General features: G+C 38.5%; 1 protein-coding gene across 1 annotated transcript in view; it reads left to right on the forward strand.

The window, feature by feature from the left end:
• The window catches only part of LOC114085439 (broad substrate specificity ATP-binding cassette transporter ABCG2-like), a 46,350-nt gene that overhangs the window by 21,123 nt on the left and 1,350 nt on the right, over positions 1–23,877 (forward strand). The window contains 9 exon segments of the mRNA XM_071614563.1: positions 4,929–5,080; positions 6,388–6,483; positions 7,740–7,987; positions 10,537–10,619; positions 16,703–16,792; positions 18,027–18,151; positions 19,661–19,806; positions 21,893–21,982; positions 23,049–23,134. Coding sequence (XP_071470664.1) covers positions 4,929–5,080; positions 6,388–6,483; positions 7,740–7,987; positions 10,537–10,619; positions 16,703–16,792; positions 18,027–18,151; positions 19,661–19,806; positions 21,893–21,982; positions 23,049–23,134 — 1,116 coding nt within the window.

The following is a 23,877-nucleotide window of genomic DNA, read 5'->3' on the forward strand; positions in this document are numbered from 1 at the left end:
ATCAAAAGCAAGTTACATACATCCAATATATGATGGCACAGATTAAATATCCCCATTCTAAACAGGAGGAATAGAGGCATAGAAAGAAGGAACAGAACCCAAATAAGACCTTAACCTAGGTGGGCAAACATTTCCTGTAGGTTCATATCCAACATCTGGGCAGATGATGGTGAATTGTTAACTCCAAAGGTCTTGGGCAGCCCCACCCCTATGGCCTTGTCGGTTGTGGCCTATGTGGCCTCTCTTTTCCTCTGGCTCTGCCTACAGTTAGCAGCTTTCCTTGGCAGACATTCCACATTCCTGGCATCCCTTAATCTCCTGGGTCTCCCTGCACCTTTGACTTCCTTCTCACAGCTTCATACACCACCCTTTCAGGGACTTCCCACGGGGATACTGACTCTGCCACACTTTGCCTAGCCTCCCAGGCCTTCCTTTGAAATCTTGGTGGCAGTTTCCAATCCCCTAACTCTAGAATCTTGCATTTACACAGAAACAACACTGCATGGGTGATGCCAAAGATTGCAACCAGCTCAGGTAATATCTGGGCCCCCTGAAGTGACATCTAAGTGCCTGTGCCGCCAAGCATGGTGAAATAACTTCCTTGCCCTCCTGCCCTGTATAAGTAAAGTGCACCCCCAAGGTCATTTAAATGAGTTTTCACTTCTATATCCTTGAGCTGCAGTTGGTATGGTATTGCTGATTCCTGAGATGCAGTCAAGGTGTCTTTCTGTTGTCTTAGTGCCCAGTACTTACCTTCTCTTTCATGATGGTACCATACCTTTTTGGCCACAATTTTACATGCGCTTCTCTAGCCAAATTGTAAGTTTTAAAAATCCTCCTCCTTCACTACTTTTTGCTCCTGATTCTGGCAGTAAACCTGGCTGCAAACTGCCAGCAATATTCATGCCACTGCCTGATTGCTGTGCTTCCTTGACATTTCCTTCATTAGGTTAATTTGTCCATCTCCTTTACATTCAGCCTCATACAAAGTCTCAGGACATGGTGAAATGTAAATAATTTCTTTGCCAGAATATAACAGTATGGTCTTGTAGTGGTACCCCCTCCTCCACAAAAAATCTTAAGCTTCTCCAGAAATCTTCACCAGAATTGATCTTAGGACTATCAGCAAAAGAATCTCTACAAAAGAGTTCAATGTTGTTAAGTTTTCTGTTTCCTGTTGCTCTATTTTACTTGGCTATGGGCCATGAAAGAGTTCCACACTCCAGGTTCTGAACACCCCTTTACTAGTTTTTCACAACATTTATGGACTGTCTAGTATTGTAAGGATATATGACCATTTGTAAAAGTTTTCTAGTGGTAAATGTGTTTGCAAATGCAGAGTGTGATAAGGAAGACAGATTGTTTTAACAAGGTCTTTGAAGGTGGGCCTCAGACTTCACAGGGATATTTACATTTCAAAGAGAAGAGAAGATGTTACTAATTAAGCTCCAAGGTAACAGCTGTCAAGGGAGAGAAAAAAGGAGAGAAGGAGCTCTCCCTTTCTCAGGCACTGATTCTTGCAAAAAATAAAAACAAATAAGAGTCAGTGTGGGGTTAATTTTCCCAGAACAGGGAAAAAAAGTCCTGTTGTCATGGGAACTTCTGTAGATTGTGAAACTCTTGAGTCCCTCCTCTAATACACTGGGTATAAAGTTCTAAAACTTCTTTAACTCAGGGTTCAGGGGGATTGATTGATATAGAGAAAGCTTTTCCCTCTGAACCTGGCTGCAGCCAAATGAATCAGTTTTCTGCTAATTCTTTGGTGTCTGACCTTGTCTATTCCTACAACATACAGCCTCTTGTCCAGTTTTCAGCAGAGTCCCTATTTCTCTCAGAAATCTCATGAGCACAGTCTTTGGCATTTTGGTCCCCTGAGCTCTGGAATCACCCATCAACCCCTCCTTGCAGCATTCTAAGGCTTCTCCAGTTGGAATCTCCAAACTTTTCAAATTCCTCCTGCAAACCAGTTCCCAAACTCTTTTGAACCACATGGTTTTGTTGTCATAGCCATGACTCCTCTTGGTACCAATTTCTGTCTTGGTTGGCTTTACATTGCTATGACCAAAATATCCAAGATGAACAAGTTAGAGAAGGAAAAGTTTATTTTGAACTTACCGTTTTCAGAGGTTTAGTTGATTGTTGGCTGACTCCTTTGTTTGGGGTCTATAGTGAGGTGAAACACCATGAAGAGCTTGGCAGGGGAAATCTGCTCACCTCATGCCTGCCAGGTAGCAGAGGAAGAGAAAGGGGAAGAGGCCGCAGGGATGATGAACCCTTCCAAGGCATGCCGCCTGTGGCCCACTAATACCAGCCATGTACCACCTACCTACAGTTGCTTTCTAGGCAGTCATTTAAACTACAATTGACTGATAATATGATAGCTCTCATATCTAATAATTTCACCTTTGACTATTTCTGCATTAGTACAAGACCTTTTGGGGGACTTCTCATAAAACCATAACAAATTCCTAATAATATTTCTAATTCTAATGTAAAACCTCTGTTATTTTGAGTGTTTTCCATTTCCATGTTTGTCAGTGACTTCAGACAGAGGTTTGGCTCACATTACCTTAGTATATTCACTTCCTTGCTCAAACAAGTAATTTAATTGTTTAATACAATCAGGCTCCCGATGGCTCTGTGCACACCACCCTGGAAATCTCTCTGCCCCCATTTTCAGATTCCACCCAGGGACTTGGAGGCACTGGGCAAGCACTTCACTACGGAGTCACCCCCCAATCTTTTAACTGTCTTGTTTTACACTGTGTAGTGCACAGGCATCCTTGTTTATACAGAGAGCTCTACCCACTCCTTCTCAAGCACCACTCTACTCATGCCCTGAGTCTCGTTAAATAGGTAGATTCTGTTTCTCTAGGACTGAGGTAGAGCCCCAGTTTCTTCCCAGGAGATTCTAAGAGGAGGTCTTCATACTGATGCTGCTGGTCCTCAGACCACACATTGGGTATCAGGGCTCTCAGGTAATCCCACTTCATGCCCTGAGTCCTTTACCAGCTCCCGATTCCCTATTGCCGCAGTCTGGCTGGGCACAAATCACGAGCCACTCAAGCAGGAACAAACTTTATTTTTGAAACTGCCGCCAACGCCCTGTACGCTCCTGGCCAGATTGCCGACAGACCCACACTGTGTTCTCCTGGACCCCAACAGGAAGTCCCTCCTCTGGAATTCCCTCCTACCGCACTTCCCCAACCAATGGGAACTCTCCAGGAGTCCAGTAGCAGGCCTAGGTGGACAGCAGGAGTCCAATATCCATATGAATGCAGATCTTAACATAATCATATCATCTCAATGGCTTGCTGGCGTCACCTTTCAACCAAAAATGCCATGCATCATATTAATTGGCTGTGGCTCTTAGCACCTTATGAGCAAAGTTCCAGTTTCTGAGGGTTTAGCATGGGCCTGTTCTGCTCTCTCTGTACTCACTTTATCTTCCTCATCCAACACCAGTTCACATTCACATTCACTCACACACACAAAAAACACTTAGTCCTGAACACTGAGCTTCTTACTCTACTTTCCTAGTGAGATCTTTTAATTTCACACTTTGTTCACCTGGTTCTCCTACCATGAGTGCTTTTCTCTTCTTAGCTTACCACTCCTGTTGGGCCTTTTGATATTCTACTTATGTCATCTTCAGACTGGGTTATAAGTCTCCTATTTTGATCATAAGAAACCTTAGTTAATCCTATTCCACATTGTATTCAGATTATTGGTCTTATGTCCTGATTCTCTTTGAGGCAGAACACACTCTGCTAGTGTATACTGGGTGGTGATCAAATGCATAAATTAAAGTGATTCTTGTTGTAAAGTAATTTTTTAATTTTTAAATTAATTTTTTAATTTATATATGACAGCAGAATGCATTACAATTATTGTTAACACATATAGAGCACAATTTTTCACATCAATTGTTGTATATAAAGTATATTCACACCAATTTGTGTCTTCATACATGTACTTTGGATAATAATGTCATAATATTCCACTATCATTTCTAACCTCCTGCCCCCTCCCTTCCCCTCCAACCCCTCTTCCCTATTTAGAGTTTGTCTATTCGTTTCATGATCCCTTTCCCTACCTGACTATGAATCAGCCTCCTTATATCAGAGAACACATTTGGTGTTTGTTTTTTTGGGATTGTTTACCTGCAAATGCCATGATTTTATTCTCTTTTATTGCTGAATAATATTCCATTGTGTAAATATGTCACATATAATAAGAATTTTGAGCAGTGGTTTTGGCCTTTGTTCTGTACTCATTAGTAATAACTCTTATGAAAGGGTAGTTTAGCACTATTTATTTTTACCATGAAGTCGGACCAGAGTTCAAATCCTAGCCTTTCCCCTTAGTAGCGGAGACCCCTTGGCCATTTACTTGACCTTTAACCCATATCTTTAAAACAATAGTGTAAAAATCTAAATGAGATTATCTTTAAAGCATTTGGTACAAATATTATAAGCTTTTTAATTGTGTTGTCAGAGCAGAAGAGCAGAATAAAAAGCAATCCTAAAAAGATAAAAGATTTAAGTGGTCAAAGAATAGTGCGTAGGACCTTTTTTTGAAATATTTAGTCCATTATTAGCTCTTCAACGTGAGTGTACTTACAGATTACTTGGAGAATTTTTAAAAATATGGGCTTCCTGTACTGACTCCTAGAAATTCGATTTCGGTATCTGGGAAGACATTTCAATATCTACATTGTCAGTGAACATTCTAGTGGATTCTAGAATTCTGACATACCATACTTAATGACAACATGGAATTTAGTTTCCCCAACTATCATGCTGGTAATGAGATGAAAAGTTTGTAAGAGAAAATTAATTTGAGCCCGAAGCAAATGGTCTAATGATGGGAATAAAGTATTTATAATCAGATGTTTAATAACAAATAGTTTTCCCTTTTTAACTTAGCATTTCTGAGCAGGGAAGAACAATCATCTTCACCATTCATCAGCCTCACTACTCCATCTTCAAGCTGTTTGACAGCCTCACCTTATTGGCCTCAGGAAAACTAATGTACCATGGTCCTGCCCACAAGGCTTTGGAGTACTTAGAATCAGCAGGTGTGGTTGACGTTTTCATGCACTAGATCCTTCCTTCATAGACTCCTGGGGAGAGCAGAGGGGTCAACAGGAGTACCGCTTGATCTCTGTGTAGACATACCTCAGATTCCACCACTATAAAACATCTTCCGTTAGTTTGATGCTAAATTTTGGGCACCAAAATTTTGCTTCATTGTGCAGCACTTGCTTGTTCTGTAGGTCTTTTTCTTTTTCGTATTTGAGTGTGTGTGTGTGCTGTGTGCATGTGAGTATTTCTCCTGTGTCTTTTTTTTTTTTTTTTGCTTCACAGTTGTGATGTTCTTTCCCTGAAAGTTAATCATAAACAGGTTGAACCAACAGCCAGTTATTCCATCAGTTGAATATTTATGGAAAGGCTCATATTCTTGACCATATAGCAGATTGTGGTTTTAGCTTTCCCACGGACATGTGATCTTGCTCTGCCTTCATGAGGGCTCATGGACATGCTAATTTATTTTCTGGTAACATTATATTGCATATTTATACCCTGAATGGATTTGAGTGATCCTAAATCTGACTTTGAAGTACCAAAGTTTTTAGGCTACCTCATTCTTTGTATTTCAGGTTGAATTATGTGATTTTTTAAAAAACGGCTCACATAATCTACTTCATTTTAGAAATATTTGGTTATGATTACAGATGTTTCTCCATGATCTCATATACAGTTTAAATATTCACTAGCTATATTTCTTAATTTTTATTTAATGTCTGTCATTTAAAAATGATCAACCATATATGGGTCTGGGGAATCCAGAGTGGATGAACTTAAGAGTCAGATCTCAGGCCAAGTTCAGATGACTGTGGCACAAGGTGAGTTGAGGTGAGTTCAGGTGTGCTGTGGTAGTCATGTTCTCTCAAGAATGCTGCTCTGGGGATTGGTTGAATATTTGGAATTATGACAGGTAGACAGATGATAATCTGGACCTTTGTATTTATGTGGTGGAGAAACTATTGTTGCTATATGCATCCATTATGGAATTTGGTATATAAACACAGAGCACACTGGACTTAGTATTTAATGCTTTTTTCTTGGACTTAGTTTTAGATTTATGAAGTTCTGATAAGCATCAGGGTATTTTGATAGCTCTTTGGGTTTTATGATTTATTATAGTTGAAGACTAACTAAGTTTGATGTTCTGAAAGGTTAAATTAGGGGAGAAAAGAGCCAGAAGATGAGGGAGAATTTGTTAGATTCTCTTATCCTTAGCCTCACCTCCCTCACCCTCTGGAAGTGAGTCATTATTTTCTAAGACCATTGGGTTGTGTTCTTAGGTGGCTTTTGTTCTCAGGTTACTCTGGTGAGGAATACCAAAACCCTGCAGACTTCTTCCTAGACATCATCAATGGAAATGTCCCTCCTATAAACAGAGAGGAAGAAAATGAAGGTATGTGTAACTGTTCGATTCACAGACATTTGCCTGATTGGTTTGGTTAATGTTTAACAATATGATTGGCTGGGTAGTAGCACAGAGGTAGAGCACTTACCTAGCATGTGTAAGGCACTGGGTTTGATCCTCAGCACCACATAAAAATAAATAAAATAAAAGTTCATCAACAACCAAAAAAAAAAAAAATTAAAAATATGGTGGCTCCTTAAAACATGGCTTTTTGAGTTCAGGTTAATGTGGTGGTGTCACACCAATCAACAGATAGACTTTGTTGACCATGAGTGCTGTGCATGTTTTTTTTACTTTATTTATTAATGAATATTTATATATTACTGTCAGTTTTAAAGGGAGTTTCCATTAAAAATCAACGTGCTCATTTTTATAATATTCAAAAATGAGAATCTTATTTTAATGTAGTAATAATCGAGGAACAGATGTTTATATTGAGAAATATAACTCTGTATGGTAAAAAGTAATTTTAAGAATTAGGTTCCAATCAGTTAGGAAAAGGTTAGTAAATTTGCTGTTTGCCACAAGATAATGACAGAAGTCAGGTCAATTAACAAGTTTATCAATGTGTAAATTGATAACAATGCTAGTACTTCTTCAATATTCAATCTTTAGAAGTAAGGTGTGAAGGACCTCAAGGACCCAGGCCCCACATTAGGAAATCCAACCCCTGTGCCTTGAAGCTGCAGGAAGCTTTCTTACCCAACCCCCATGTCAAAACCCCACTAGTTGCACGTAGCATTTCAAGTCTTGCACAATGGCAACCACAAGATGTTCCATATAGATAACCCCGGGAGGGCCAAACTTGAGCAAACAGGGAGAAAACAGGAACCAAAAAGAGCAGGGTGCAATTTTATGGTTTTTCTGAGAACAAAAAGTTAAAAAAAAACAAGTTTACCCCCCAGGTGACCCCGCTGCTGGATTCAGGGAAACCAATAGAAAGGCTGCTGCTGTGCTAAGCTGAAAACTAACCCCCTGCTCCATATAAAAGATCTGTGCCCCAGAGCCCGGTGTGCCAGTTCACCGAAGCTCCGGCTGAGGTGTTGCTGAGCACCCGCAGGCGCCTGTGTATCAATAAACTTGCCTCTTGCTCTTGCAGCCAGTGTCTCGTGTGGTTCATTCCGGGTTTGGGATCTGTGGATCTTTCAGGTGTTAACCAAGAAACAGGAAACAGAGAAACACTTTAAATCAGTTATTAAATCTATTAAAAATACTTCCTTTCCTTATCCACTTTTATTCCAAAGCCGAGGAGACTGAACAGCTTTTCCAGAGAGAAAAACCAGTAATAGAAGCATTAGCTGAGTTTTATGCCAACTCGGCCTTCTACAGAGACACAGAAGCTGAATTAGAGCGTCTGTCAGGGGGTCGGAATAGCAGGAGTTTGGCCTTCAGGGAGATCACCTGTGTCACCTCCTTCTTTCATCAACTCAGGTGGATTTTCTGGCGTTCATTCAAAAACGTGCTGGGTTTCCCTTCGGTCACTCGTCGTCAGGTAATCTGCAGACTCATAACAGTGCTGTAAAATACTAATGTGGGAGCAGTTTTGTTCTAATGTAGTCTGCCTGAGGATTATGTGTATCTTCTACCCACCCTTCCATCTATTTGTTGTCCCTACTCCATTGAGGATATAGAGATAGTCAATAGGACAGGTAAAAATTAAGTTTTTACTAAGGAAACATTTTTAGTGGTTTCTAGGACACTATCAGAAGTTTTGTTGTTTAGAAGAGATGTAATATATAATCTGAGTACAAAAAGATTTTTTGGGTTCAATCAAGAATTGAACCCAGGGAGGCTTAACCACTGAGCCACATCCCCAACCCTTTTTATTTTGAAACAAGGTCTCTAAGTTGCTTAGGGCCTTACTAAGTGGCTGAGGCTGACTTTGAACTTGAAATCTTCCTGCTTCAGCCTCCAGAGTCACTGAGATTCTAGGCATGAGCCACCATGCTCAGCTAGAAAACGAATTTTTTAATTAAACTAAAAGCAATGTCAGTCACATTTGGGGTGTTCTATTAGTTGGTGTCCTTCATATATTGATTTATTCCACAACTTGCACGCAGATCATTTGCTGCATTTTGGGGACTCTAATATGGTTGTGAACAAAGTGAGTAAAAATAACAATCTCTGCCCTCTTGGAACTTACTTTCTTATCAGGGTAGAGAGGTGGTAATTGGACAAATAAAATATACAGCAGCTCAGATGGCAGCAGGACCATGCAGAAAATTTAAGCAGAGAAGCAATAGAGAAGGGGAGGGAGAGGGCAGGCAGTTGGTAGAAGAAAGTTGGTTTGAAGCTGAAATCAGGCAATGAGGGACACCTGGTGGCACTTAGTACACCTGAGGGAGGTCTGGGATGTACACTTTCTGACAGAAGAACCTGTAGGCAAAGTGTTCTTCCTTATAATTGACCCTCCTCATTGAGAGATTCTAATCTTTGAAAATAGATATTTGTAAATAGATATTTCAAAGAGTGTGCTATTTATACACAGGTAGTAACTGGAGTTAATAAGGCTACTCATTGTCCCATTATCTTACTCAACTGAGATGAGATAATATTCTTTTGCTCTTTCCACTGGTTCTGCAGTGATTGTTGATTATTACTCCTTATGTTTTTTTGTTATACTTAACCCTTGTAACACATGAAATCCTAGTTGCCCTAGTCCATTGGGCTGTTATTTATAAGGGAATCAATCTTACTGGTAGTTTTTCAGTTATTTTATTATCAGTCATTGAGTTTCTCCTGAGTACTGAAAGAATATTGTTGGCTCTAATGAAATACTGCTAACTACTTCACATGTACACTATAATTTTCATATACAAGTCATCACTTTCTGAGTATATCTGAGATCCTATATCCCCATTTGAATCATACTGTCATTGCTCCAAATATTTTCATCCCTGTGACATTGCCATTTCTGTTGGAACACAGGCAATTAGGTGTCCTGTCAACCAAGGTAAAGTTTTATTCTTAGAAAATAAGTTATGTCATTTGGCAACACATCTGTTGATTTAGATCCATCAACTTGGATTTCCCATGATGGAACAGTGAGCTGCAATGAGTTGATTCTTTAAGGTGGTTCATGCATTTAATTTTTCCTACTTGCCCCTCAAAGTGGTTTATAGTGCTTTGTACAAGACACGTAGATGGTAGTTGTGCACAGGGTATAATTAGAACAGAGCGACTTTCAATAAACCAGGATCGTGTCTTGAGATTGCATGTTCAAACTCTTTGTCTCATCAGTGAATTCAGTTCCCCAAAAGGAATTTCAGCAATTGTCTGAAAAGTAGTAGTCTCTAGAAGAAGGGTAGAACCTTGTAGCTCCCTGAGATTAAAGGAACAACTCTTGTTCAGGTTTGTAATAGGTGTAATGTAGTACAGAAGTATAATTTTTAGTAAAGGGCCAGTTGGAAAATCTTTGACGCTTTTAAAGTATGAAACTACATATTCACTGGCACAAAACTTGGGAGGTCAGTTCAACTCTGAAAATTTGTTCCCCAAGTGTCTTCAGCACTCTGCTACCCTATGTGGCAGTGTCCGTTTGACACTGAAAGGAATGTTAACTTGCAGAGTCGTCTGCTCTGTTGTCCTATCAGCTTCCAAAACAACAGATGCCTTAATTTTCAATTTAATTTAGAAAGCACACTAATAATATACAGTGTTTTGTATTCTCTTAGGGACTCTGGCCAAGCCATTTAAAGTGTTGATAATCTCAATGGAGAGATTTGATTATGCAGCCAAATATCTTGTAATAATCAGTGATGTGGCGGGATGCAGTGGCTCACATCTGTAATCCCAGCAGCTCAGGAGGCTGAGGCAGGAGAATCAAGAGTTCAAAGCCAGCCTCAGCAAAAGGGAGGCACTAAGCAACTTGGTGAGACTCTGTTTATAAATAAAATACAAAAAATGTCTGGGGATGTGGGTCAGTGGTTGAGTGCCCTGAGTTCAATCCCAAGTTGCCCTCCTCCCCCCAACAAAAAATCAATGATGTGCATGCAACAATTTTACTTCTAATCAAATTTTTTTCTTTTTGTTTTTGATAAGCTATATTGCACTGTCATTCTGGCACTGGCTGTAGGTGGCACTTTCCTTGTGTTCAAAAATGATTGTACTGACATCCAGGTTAGGTAAGTAAATTTGGATCTTTACTTGAGAAAATCCTATTACTTTTTTCAAACTTGTAAATATCCTTTAAGAATTTGAATTTATGATAAGTATAGAATAAATGTTACTGTTTAATTCTGGGTAGAATGAGTTGGTACATTAAAAACCAAATAGAAGACTAACCTTTCTTTTTATCAGATGCATGTATATACAAATGTACTAGTAAACTCTGATTTAGCCTTTTAACCATTCTTTTTAAATTTTTTATTTGTTCTAATTAGTTATACATGACAGTAGAATGAACTTTGACACATCATACATAAATGGAATATAACTTCTCATTTTTCTGGTTGCACATGATGTAGAATCACACCCTTTATGTAGTCATTTATGCACATAGGGTGATAATATCAGATTCATTCTACTATCTTTCCTAACTCCATATCCTCTCCCCTTTCTTTAATCCCCTCTGCCTAATCCAAAGTAACTCTATTCTTCCCTAACACCCCCGTCCTTTATTGTGAATTAGTGTCTACATATCAGAGAAAGCATTAGGTCTTTTTGGTTTGGGGGGGATTGCTTATTTCAAATAACATGATATTCTCCAGCTCCATCCATTTACTGGCAAATTCCATAATTTCATTCTTCTTTAAGGCTGAGTAATAATATTCCATTGTGTATATATACACCACATTCTCCTTATCCATTCATCTGTTGAAGGACACCTAGGTTAGGTGTCCATAGTTTAGCTATTGTAAGTTGAGCTGCTAAAAACATTGATATGGCTGTATCACTATAATGTGCTGATTTAAAATTCTTTGGGTATAAACTGAGGAGTGGAATAGCTGAGTCAAATGGTGGTTCTATTCGAAGTTTTCTATGGAATCTCCAAACTGCTTTCCAGATTGGTTGCACCAAGTTTTAGTCCCACCAGCAATTTATGAGTGCATCTTTTTCCTCACCTTCTTGCCAGCATTTATTGTTGCTTGTATTCTTGATAATTGCCATACTGACTGGAGTGAGATGAAATCTTAGAGTAGCATTGATTTGCATTTCTCTAATTGATAGAGATGTTGAACATTTATTTATATATTTGCTGATTGATTTTATTTTTTATTTTTTAGTTGTAGTTGGACACAATAACTTTATTTTATTTATTTATTTTTATATGGTGCTAAGAATGGAACCCAGTGCCTCCCACATGCTAGGTGAGTGCTCTACACTAAACCCCAACCCCAGCCCAATTGAATGCAAAGCTCTTTGGTGAAGTGTCTGTTCAGTTTCTTAGCCCATTTATTGATTGGGTTATTTCTTTTTTTTGGTGTCAAGGTTTTTGAGTTCTATATAAATCCTGGAGATTAATGGTCTATATGAGGTGCATGTGGTAAAGATTTTCTTCCATTCTGTAGGCTTTCTCTTCACATTCTTGATTATTTCCTTTGCCGAGAGAAACCTTTTTATTTTGAATTCATCTCATGTATTGATTCTTGATTTTACTTCTTGCACTTTAGGAGTCTCATTAAGGAAGCCAAATCCAAAGCTGACATGGTGAAGATTTAGACCTACTTTTTCTACTATAAGCACAAGGTCTCTGTTCTAGAGCCTAAGTTTTTGATCCATTTTCAGTTGAGTTTTGTGCAAGGTGAGAGATACGGACTTAATTTTATTTTGTTACATATGGATATCCAATTTTCCCTGCACCATTTTTTGGATAGACTATCTTTTCTCCAATGAATGTTTTTGGTGCCTTTGTCTACCATGAGATAACTGTATGTGGGTTCATCTCTGTATCTTCTATTCAGTACCATTAGTGGAATCAAGTACATTCACCTTGTGGAAGTATCACCACCATCCAACACCAGACCATTTTTTCATCTTCCTGAATGAAATCCCCATAAAACAGTAATTTCCCATACTTACTTCTCCTAAGTCCTGCCTACCACCTATCTACTTTGTGTTTCTGAATTTGGAGACTCTAGGAATCTCATATACGTGAATTCATAGTATTTCTCTTTTGGTGACTGACTTATTTTCCTTAACATTATGTCCTCAGTGTTCATTCAAAATGTAGTATGTGTTGGAATTTGGCTTTTCATTCTGTAAAATAGTTATGTATTTATTATATTTGGCTTTACCCATTCATTTACTGATGAAAATCTGGGTAGCTCCAGGTTTGAGCTCTTGTAAGTAACGCAAGCTATAAGTGTGAAAATATCTCTTTGAGTCCTGCTTTCTGTCTGGAGTAGACACCCAGAAGTGGAATGGCTGGATTATATGGTAATTCTGGTAATTTTCTGAGGAACTGCCAGGCAGTGGAAGCACTGTAGCTGCACCATTTTACATTCTTTGTAGCACACAAGGGTTCTAGTTTCTTCACATCCCCACGAACTTCTTACTTTGTCTTTTGCTAAATATTAGAGTTCCACTGGGTCTTCGGTAAAATGTACAGTCCTTTGTTCATTTTAAAATTGGCTTGGTTGGTGCTATTGTTTAGTTGGAGATTTTTATATTTCTGGCTTATTAATCTCTTATTAATCAGGACCACTTTCATTTTTATGTATTTTGAAATCTCACAGGAAGGTGGCTGTCCTAGTCAAGCATAATTAAAGGCTTTTGGATAGTTGTGTGGTTGACGTCTCTAGTAATGAGCTGACTAAGGATTCCCTCCATTGTCTGTATTTTCTTTCCACATGTCTTTCTTTCATTACTCCACTTTAAAACTGTGTTAGTGTTATGGTCTAGATATGTGATACTCCCCAAAGCTTCTATGTTAATGCAGGAATGTTTGGAGATGAAATGATTGACTTATGAAAGCTGTAATCTAATCAGTTCATCCTAGTTTGAATGGCTAAATAGGTAGTAACTGTAGGCAGATGGGGCTAGATGAGGAAGGTCAATGGAGGATGAGACCTGGATGAGTTTAGAGTTTATTATACCTGAATCTCTTTTCCTTTTCTCTCTGTGCTTCTGGCCATGATGAAGAAAGCAGCACTTGTACACCACACCATTACACCATGATCTTCTGCCTCAAAATCCATTGGGTCTAAAACAATGGACTTTGCCAACTGTGGACTAAACTTCTGAAACTATGAGTCAAAATAAACTTTTCCTCCTCTAAGTTGTCAGATAGTTTGTTCTCACCAATGCTAAGCTGAATAATATAAAAATCAATACCACAAATAGGGATTTTGCTGTGCTTAACCTGCTCATGTAGTTGAGAAGCCTTTGGAAATGGTTTGTAGTAGGAGTTTAGAAAAGTTTGGAGATGCAAGCTGGAGAAGGCTTAAAATATTGTAAGCAGAACTAAATGGGCTATTATGGCAGAAATTCAGAAGACTAAAATGCAAACAGGGCATGGACATTAAGGACTGTGCTCACAAGGTTTCAGAGGGAAATGAGGACTCTCTTGGGAATTGGACTAGAGACTATTTATGTTACATTCTGTCAAACAAGTTGTCTACATTTTGCCCATGTCCTCAGATTTTCTGTGAGGCTGCATTTAAAGGTGAAGGATGAATTAATCTAGTGGAGGAAATTTTATGGCAGTACAGCATTCATTCAGGAAGTGTCATGGATTACTCTCAGATTTTGGCCAGGTTTACTGTAAGAATCAGGAGTAAAAATCAGAGAAGGAAGATTTTTTTTAACTTGCAGTTTGGCATGTTAAATGGGTAATGTAGGGTGTGTAGTAGTCAGGCCAAGAAAACTGTGATTGTTGAAGAGATTATAGCCACTAAAGAGATACTAAGCACTTTAAATAGAGACAGTGGGGAAGATAGTTTGAAGGCATCTCAGGAATTCATAAGATTACATCCCTTGCAGGCTCAAGGATGTAGAAAGAAAAATCACACTGAGGAAAGATTGTGGGTACACATTGCTACATAGTTGGGCCTAGGAAGTTTTTTCACACTTATCAGCTGCCCAGGCACTCAGAGGCTACTATAGCCATGATCCCAGGGGGACCAACTACTGCACAAGCTAGCAGCAGACCTTGATATCATCCATGTATTGCTGGTTCTGCCAGAATGCAAGATAAATTAGTTAATGGATCATAGAGGCTTTCAACTGAGATTGCAGAGGAAGTTCTGTGAGACCAGGTGACGTGTAGGATGGTTGGAATCCCTAAAGGCTGCCGTGAGAGGGTAATGAATGAAGCTGTAAAGATGAATGGAATGGAGGCCCCAGAAATGAAATGCCAGTAGTGTGGACTACCTGCTCATAAAAGCTCCTGACTACAGAGAAACCAGGTGAACAGAGAGGCCATGTGCGCTACAACTTGCAAGACAAAACAGTCAGGGTTGCTCTAGCCTTTTGGAGATCACATCCCACCACCATGTGTCTTAGATGCAATAAGTGGAGTTTGGGGAGCTTCTTGCCTGGCTGGGTTTGGGTGTTTTCTTGTTCTATGCCTTCTTTCTATGCCCCTAATCCTCCATTTTGGAATGGAGATATATACTCTCTACAATGTCATATTGGATATCTGTAATTTTCTTTTGATCTTTACAGGTGCTTGCAGCTAAGAGTTTGCCTTGAGTCTCAAATGAGATGTTGGACTTTGAATTCTAGGCACTGCTATAACTGTTAAAACTATGGGGACTCTTGCAGATGAACTAAGTGCATTATAAACTATGAGATGGACGTGAGCTTTTGGGGGCTAGGAGTCTTATGGTTGGAATATTAGGTGTCCCACAAAGTTCCTGTGTTAATGTAGGAATATTTGGTGGTGAAATGATTGCCATTGTGAGAGTATTAAACTAATCAGCACATTTTAGTTTGAATGGGCTAACTGGGTGATAACTGTAGGCAGGTGGGGAATTGCTGGAGGAGCTGGGTCACTGGGTGAATGCCCTAGAAGGGTATATCTTCCCTGCTACCCCTTTCCTTATTTATTTGCTTCCTTGCTACCATGTTGTGAGCAACACTCCTTCTGCTACGATGTTGCCTCACCTTGTGTCCAGAGCTATGGACTCAACTGACAATAGACTCAAACTCTGAAACCATGAGTCAAAACAAACAGTTAGAAATCTTTTCATTGCTATGACTATAATACTCTACAAGAATTACTTAGAAAAGGAAAAGTTTATTTGGCTCACAGTTTTAGAGGTTCAGTCCATGGTTGACTGAGTTCATTGCTTTGGGCCCAAGGATGAGGCAGAATATCACAGCAGAATGGCAAGACAGAGGAAAGCTGCAAATTTCATGGAAGCCAGGTAGCAGAAAGACATAGAAGGAAGGATAGATAGATAGATCTATCCAGATAAAATATAATGCCAAAATATAAGATCTGAGTAGCCTACTTCCTCTAGCCATGACTCACCTGCCTACAGTTACCAACCATTGTTCCTTTCAAATTAATAATCTATCAAATGCATTAATCCACTAATTAAGTTGAACATCCCTGCATAAACACATGGATTATTGAATATTTAAACAATTTTGAGCTCTATTTATCTTTCTATCATACATTACAATTGATATTTGGCATTTGGGGTAGTTAAATTGAAAGTTAATAGTACTGTTATAATCTATAAATTAGCTTAGGCTGCCATAACAAATATTGTAGAATCAGTGGCTTAAACAACAGAAGTTTAATGTATCTCAGTTTTAAAGTCTGGAAATCTGAGCTCATAGTGTCATTCCAACAAGATCAGGCTCCTGTGAGAATGCTTCATTCCTTGCAGATGGCAGTCTTCACTCTGTACCTTCTCCTGACAGAGCATACTGGGATGTTTCTTCCTCTTATTAGTACAGTAATCTTGGGCTCTCTATTCTCATGACCTCTTTTAATTTTATTACTTCTCATGTTAATTACATCCAAATACCTTCATATTGGGGGTTGTTGTTTCAAATCAATTTTAGTGAACACTAAAATTTTAGTTCAGAGTAAACTAAGACCATGAATTTCAAAAAATGTGGAGTTATAGGAGTACCAGAGGAGAAACCTCATGGAGTTGTACCCTTTCAGTTTCAACCAGAACAGTTCTACACTTTTTAAAGAAAGATATAATTAATATTATGTCATTGTGGAATCAGTTCTGTGGGTAGAAATCAGACCTACCAGAATTGACTTGACTGTCGTACTTTTGTTCCTGTTCTGTCCTGGCAGAGCCTGGGGACTCTATGTGCTGATTGTCTTCCAGTGTTTCAGCAGTGTGACTGCTGGGGAGATGTTTGAGCTTGAGAAGAAACTCTTTAAGTGAGTAGATCTCTGTTTCTAGAGGGTGCATTAACAGCTTTTGGTCACACTGGTCATCTCACAAATATGTCCAAGGATGTGACCCTGGGGAATACAATAATTTTTTTAAAATTATTCAATTGACAAATATAAATTGTACATACTTATCATGCAGGATTTGAGCTTTTGCAGCATGTGTTGGGATTATCAATAATAACTGAGAGAAGGCAGTCAGGACCAAGTTGGAATATCAGGTTGGGCCTGCTATCTAGGCTAAAGGGAATCTCTAGGATGAGGATGTCAGTATATCCTAAACATTCCCAGAAAGGGGCAATAAAAAGGCTGAGATTTTGTTTTATTTTGTGTTTATCAAACAACACATTATGATGGCCCTCACAGTGAAAGGTTGAAGGGCTTGGTAAAGATTAACTGGTAGAATCAGCTGTGAATTGGAGGCACAGGGGGTAAAGCTGGGTGAATGTAACCAAGAGTAACCTCACCAGGTGGAGTAATGGGAAGAGCCAGAGGACCACAATGAGGTAGAGAGCAGACTGGGTTTGTCTTTTGTGTTTTTTGAAGATGGAAGAGATTTTCCCATACTTCTGTGCCTAGCACAGGATCAGCAGAGAGGGAAGAGATGAAGACAGCAGTGGAAGAGTTTGGGATTCTGAGAAAAACCTGTCAGACGTCAAAAGATGAGGACTTAGGGGCTGACAGGGCTGCCTGTTCTAGGAAGAAGTCTTTCTGTTTTTAATATGAAAGTAGCCAAAGCTCAAAGAGTTTAGGGATCCGCTGCTGCATTGGGGCCTTGGAGAATAACAGTGTCACCTTCTTCACACTCAGAAATGGGGAGAAGAAAAGCCCCTGTTACACTGAGATTAGCCCCTCAAGTGCTGCTGTTCAGGCAGAGCCAGCCTCAGAGGAGCAGCAGAGTCTCTGAGGAGAGTGAGGAGAAGCACACAGTGTCCCTGGAGGGGTGATGTGGGCCAGAGTGGGTGGCAGCAGGAGGGGTGCTGTCATGAGAGGGTCACAGCAAGAGCCTTGGGGGGCTGATTCCCCAGGGAGGCTGCACCTGAGGTGGAGAAGGGCATTAACCAGGGATCAGCCTGGAGCCTGTGGGCAGCTGCAGTGTCAGACCTGGTGGCAGCAGGAGTCTGCACAGCAGCATCTCATCTGGGCTGTGCCTTCTCAGACTAATCTGGGATATGTGGTGTGTGTTTTCATTTTGTTTTGTTTTTTCTTTTGTTTTCTGTAGACATGAGTATATCAGTGGATACTACAGTGAAAAATCTTACTTCTTTGGAAAACTGTTATCTGATTTAATATCCAGGAGGATTTGTCCAAGTTTTATATTTACTTTTATACTATCCTTGATGTTAGGTAAGTAACAAGGCAAAAACAATGTGCCTTAATCTTGGATATGAGGTGATGCTAATTTCTAATTTCTCTTTTTCCAAACTACAAACCAAGCCAAAAGCTAGGGAAATATTATACCCTCTTGAATATAGCTGCTAAATGTGGGCATTGTTTTTCAGACTTTTCCTATCAAATGTGTGTGTATGTATTTTACTGGGGCTTGAACCCAGGATATAAATGTACTGGCCAAGTACTCTGACACTCCACTACATCACAAGCTATCATTTTGCTTTATTTTAATTTGAGACCTTTTAGTTTTGCTTAGTTGTCCAAACTAGCTTTGAACTTGCAAGCCTCTTGCCTCAGTCTCTGGAGTAGCTGTGTTTTCAGGTATGTGCCCCTGAAACTGACCCAACCAAATGTTAATACTGTTTATAAAACTACATGGTATTGAGAAATGCTGTGTGTCATACACAAATATGGAAGGAATTATAAAACTATAGGAGACTATGCTGGAGGAACTGGGATATTTATTGCCTATCCATCTACATTTCTTCTCTCTATATATCTCTATATGGAGATAAACTACAGATAGTAATATCTAAAGAGATATATTGAGAGGGATAAATAATCTACATACACACATTATTCTCTCCCTCTTCCCTTCTTTGTTGAGAGAATGGTGGCTTTTGAGGTTATTGATTTAATTAAAATACTTGCTTGGTGGGTATAGACACATGTGTTTGTGCATTATGCTCAGGTATCTCTCTAGTTTCATTGCATGAGTATTCCCATATATCTCTCTCTCACACACACATAAACACACCAGAAATATCTACTTTTGAAACATACTTCAAAGTAAGAACCACTAATAGAGACTAATTAAACCTTTCCTTTCACAAATAAGAGGTATCATAAACAAATAGTTATGGAATCTAGATCCCCAGACTCCTGATTTTTGTTCTTGCAGCTGTTCAAAAATCTTCAGAGTGTATGATCCAGATCATATTAAGAAACACAGCTTAGCCCCATTCTCTATGACCATGCCATGTGGTGGTTTGTCTAGAGGGTCTTAGGTTGTTGAGATACCTCCCTTGCCCTAGGTATTAAAACTACTGTGACATTGTGAAACCCAGTCCCAGTTTCTTCATTAATGCAGTTGCAGCAAATAATGCACCTGTGGATATGTCAGGGGACATGAATATGCTTTGAGAAATTTCCTCAGATAGTAGAATTTTGGCCATTTTTGTTGTCTATATCTCTCCATCTCAGCAACTCAGAAATCGTTCCCAATTACACATAGTTGTTACATGGAAAAGTTATTTGCAATAAGTGTAATGAAGAAAACTGTATGATAATTTTACATGATTTCATAGAGGGAAATAATACAATTGTGACTCATGATAGTTGGATAGTAGGTAACTTCATTCTGATATTAGTTTAGCAGAATGTTATAGTGTTATTTGACTAATAAATAAGTTCAAATACTAGGTGACCTAGGCCACTGGACTGACCCTTTCTTTTCCTTCTAAGGATGGAAACTAGGAGCTTTCTTCATGACGATGTTTATTGTTTTGCTGGTGGCTTATACCACCAGTTCCATGGCACTAATCCTAGGAGCAGGCAAGAAGGCAGATAGAAAGATACTTCTTGTGATTGTCTATTTTATGTTTATGCTGGTAAGTGTGAACTGTGCTTCTCTGAGAAGGAATTTTTCCCCTGTTCCTTCTTGCTCCTTCAACTTTACTGTAAAACCTGCTTTGAGGATTTTGTACATGAGGCTTAGATGCTCTTAGGATGCCAGCTTTCCTCTTACTCTTTTAGTGAAGTTACTATAACTTTTAATCATATCCTCACTAATGAGCTTTTAAAAATACTTTTTGGTGATATATTATGAACCCTTGATAAATTGGAAACCAGAGTTGTGACTGGCTGATTCCCTCATAAAAACAGTTCTCTGCCTTCCTTTTATGCTAGTGTTAGAGAACTGACAGCTGTTTAACCAGCAGAGGTGGTTTGGTTGGATTCACTTCTCTCCAAGTTCAAAGTGAAGCTCCTTGATAAATTTAATAGTGTGCAACATGGGGAGGCTAACTTGAGTGCCACTTATATTTTCAAAAGGAGGATTTTGAAAATCGTAGAAAATTCCCAAACCTAGAGTACAAGATCACTTACTTTTTTGGCTTTCTGAGGAACTCTTTATATCATATACTTTTGCTTTTAATGGTTACTTAGTTCTAATCTTATATGCCCCTGAAATCTATACTCACAATGATGAATCAACAGATGAATGGAACTAGTTACCACATTTCCCCACTTTGATATCAACTAAACTGGAGATCTTAAACTATTAATACACACATTTTTTCTGCTACAGTAGGAGAGATGTCAGTCAATGATAAGTAGTTAGCATAAGCTCTTGGCAAAGTATAATTCTTCCATTTCTGAAATTGGCAACTACCAATGTATATCATTGAGAAAACAGTAAATGCTGTTTATAGTTCCTATGCTGTCATCCAATAAATAAAATGTCTTTCAATAAATAAAGATGGTTTGTTTGATTTATTTGATGTTTTATAGATTATTAGGCAAAGGTCTCTATGTGGAACTTTAAAAACAGTCATAACATTGAGTGATGTTGTGTTATATGCTAAGCACTTGGTTAGGTAAAGTCTAAGTATATGCAAATACACCACAATCTTGTCCTTGTTCTGCATATCCCAGTGCACCTCACACCCATTAGGACAAGTGTTATATAAACCTTATACTTGTCTTTTGTGTGTCTCTCACAGTCCTTCTTGTCATCTCCATTGAGATACTGTTTTCTAATAACTTTAATTGGATTAATGACATTTTCTGATGGACTTCATTATATTTTGCTCTTTATCTATTCTAGGGTTTGAGTTACTTTAAACCTGAATTCAGAACTTCATTTTACTCCTAAAGTCATAGAGAGTACAAACCCCTGTAAATAATAAATTTCAATATATGGAAGTAGAGAGGGGTGTGTGATGCTCAGGGTTGTTCTGTTACATTTTCCTGGATTTCTAGGTTCATTAGGGGAACAGAGAGCTGAGATATAATTCAATTAGTCAGTACAGTTGGCCCTTCTAGCCCACTAATCTTCATTGAGATATTCAACCAACTTGAAATATAGACTTTTCAAAACAAAAATTATGTCTCTATTGTATATACACATTTTTCCTTTTTGTTATAATATATTTTCCAAGTTTCCTGTTGCATTAGGCATCAAAAATATATTAAAATGATTAACAATATATAAGGTGTGCATATTCAAATCATGAAGAATATTCAGCATTACATGTGAATGCCATAGTGTTTTAAAAATATATGACATGAGCATTTGTATATTTTTGAGGCTGTGAGTGGGGGTGGAGTAGTCCTGTAACCAATTCCTGATTGATACTAAGGGATTGACTGTACTTCCTAATCTTCCATTGTATGCAGTTATAGAGAAAGTTGAAAATATCTTCTTGAAAATTAAGGATCCTCCAAATAAATGAAATACATAATATAGATTGTAGTTGTATTGTTCTTCCTTTAATATCAAAAGCTGTTGTAGCTATGCAGAGGTACACATAAAGCATTAAGATTAGTGTTTAGAAGTAAGTGGAAGAAATTTCAACAAAGAATTGATCCTAGCAGAATGTTTGGAAAGTTGTAGGGTTCTTGGAAAGGGTCTTGTCAAGCATTCCTTCTGAAAATGCTGAACCAGTTCTGACTCTTGGGTTTTGCTTTTTGTAGGTTTTCTTGGGCATATCGCTGAATTTTGGGACCACAAAACTTTGGCTCTCCTGGCTTCAGTACTTCAGTATTCCTTATTATGGCTATATAGTAAGTTGTCTCCATCTGTTATTGTGGGGAATAGCTTGGGAAAGCTGGGAACAACCAAAATAAAGCCTAATAATTTTATTTCCTTAGCCATGAGCTGTGAATCTCTCCCATCCCAGAACTGTCTTTCAGGAGCAATGCATGAGTATTTCCTGTTAGCCTTGGCTAACACAAGATCAAGGCGTTTTCTGGGGTTTCCCCAGTTACACCATTGTTGGCAGAAGATGAAGTTGGAGAGAAAGGTTGAAGGAGAAAGATTGTCTCATTAACAAAAAGCATTATGTTTTAGTTCAATAAGGAAATAAATGAAGGATGGGAGACTAGAAGACATAGCTTGCATTGTAAGGGAAATTAGAAAAGAAATAAAGACCATAGAATACTCAGAGCCATACTGATTTTAGCAAGTTAGTCAGCTTCAAAGAAAGTTATCTGTGGTGTTACATAGTGTAACCAAGTTTCTAACTCCCAGAATTATAAGTGGTCTTGATAAAAAACAAACAAGAAAAGATCATTACCATATCTAAACAATGTTCATTGAGAACCACTATATTATTTTAATTATAATGTTTATGGGATTATAAAATTGGAAGAAAAGAAGGAATGAAGTATGACATAATAGAACCAGAGGTCTCCCTTTATCTCAATGTTAAGCTTCTCAATTGCCAAGGAAAAATCTTTAGTTGCCTTGCTGTGACAAAATTTTGATAGTGAAACTTGGCATTTTTTTAGAAGCAATAATAAAGACTGAACTTGAGGGCATAAATGTGACAATTCTTTGGTCACTGGGTTTTTGTTTTGTTTTCTTTTCAGTAGTAGGGATTGAACTCACACCTCACCTATGCTAGGCAAGCACTTTACCACTGAGTTTCCCAATTTTTATTTTTTAATTTTTTTATCGTGAAACAGGGTTGAACTGAGTTGATTTGCCCAGTTTGGCCTTGAACTTGCCATCATCCTGCATGAGCCTTTCCACTATCTGAGATTCCAGGTGTGCATCTCTGCACCTTGCTTTTGGAAACATTTTGAAATTTAGAACTGTTTACCTTTCCTTGTTCTCCTTGTGCAATAGGCTTTGCTGCATAATGAATTTTTGGGACGAAACTTCTGTCCAGGACTTAGTACAACAGAAAGCAGTGGCTGTGCCAGCTATGTGATGTAAGTTTCCCTTCAATGTCATAATGAGACTTCTTAACACTGCCACGAGAGGAAGAAAATCCCCTGGGCTTAAAGCTGGTATGAGACCTTTCAGGGTCAACAAACCTTTCTGACCCTGTTTTCTCACCCATAAATTGAAGCATTGTGCACTAGTACATGTGCACATGTTGTACTTGTATTCTACTATTTAATGTGAAGAAATGTTCATTTTGGAACTTTTGAAGGATTGTTTTGATGTTTTGATTGTGGGGTGAATTCTCATTTCTTCAGAACATTTGACTTTGAAATGGGCTGTTCCTTGTTTAACAAGGGTTCATATTCTCTGAGCTGAATGGATTATATGGAGCCTGAGACCTCAGCACATGCACAACAGGAAGAGCTAAGTGGGGGATAGGAGTATAAATGGAGGGAACATTGGCCCAAAGAGGCTGTTCCTTTCCTCTGCTTGTGCACGTGGGAGACATCATGAAATCACAGGCTGTACACTTGTATATATGTGTGTCTGTGAGTTGTATGCATGTAAACAGGAATACCCCCTATCAAAGGATGTGTACTCTCTTAAAGAAGGAAGAACACATTTCAGCAATTGAGAAGGAAATCCCATTTTTGCATAATGTCATCAAAACAGAAATACATGTTATAACAAAATCAGAGGATATTGGTTTAAAATTTTAGAAATACTTTCCTTTTCAAGGATGTCAATTATTTCATTTTGTTCCAGTAATAAATAAGGGAAAATTTGC

The sequence above is a fragment of the Marmota flaviventris genome, chromosome 7 (assembly GCF_047511675.1).
Source record: "Marmota flaviventris isolate mMarFla1 chromosome 7, mMarFla1.hap1, whole genome shotgun sequence".
Lineage (NCBI taxonomy): Eukaryota > Metazoa > Chordata > Mammalia > Rodentia > Sciuridae > Marmota > Marmota flaviventris.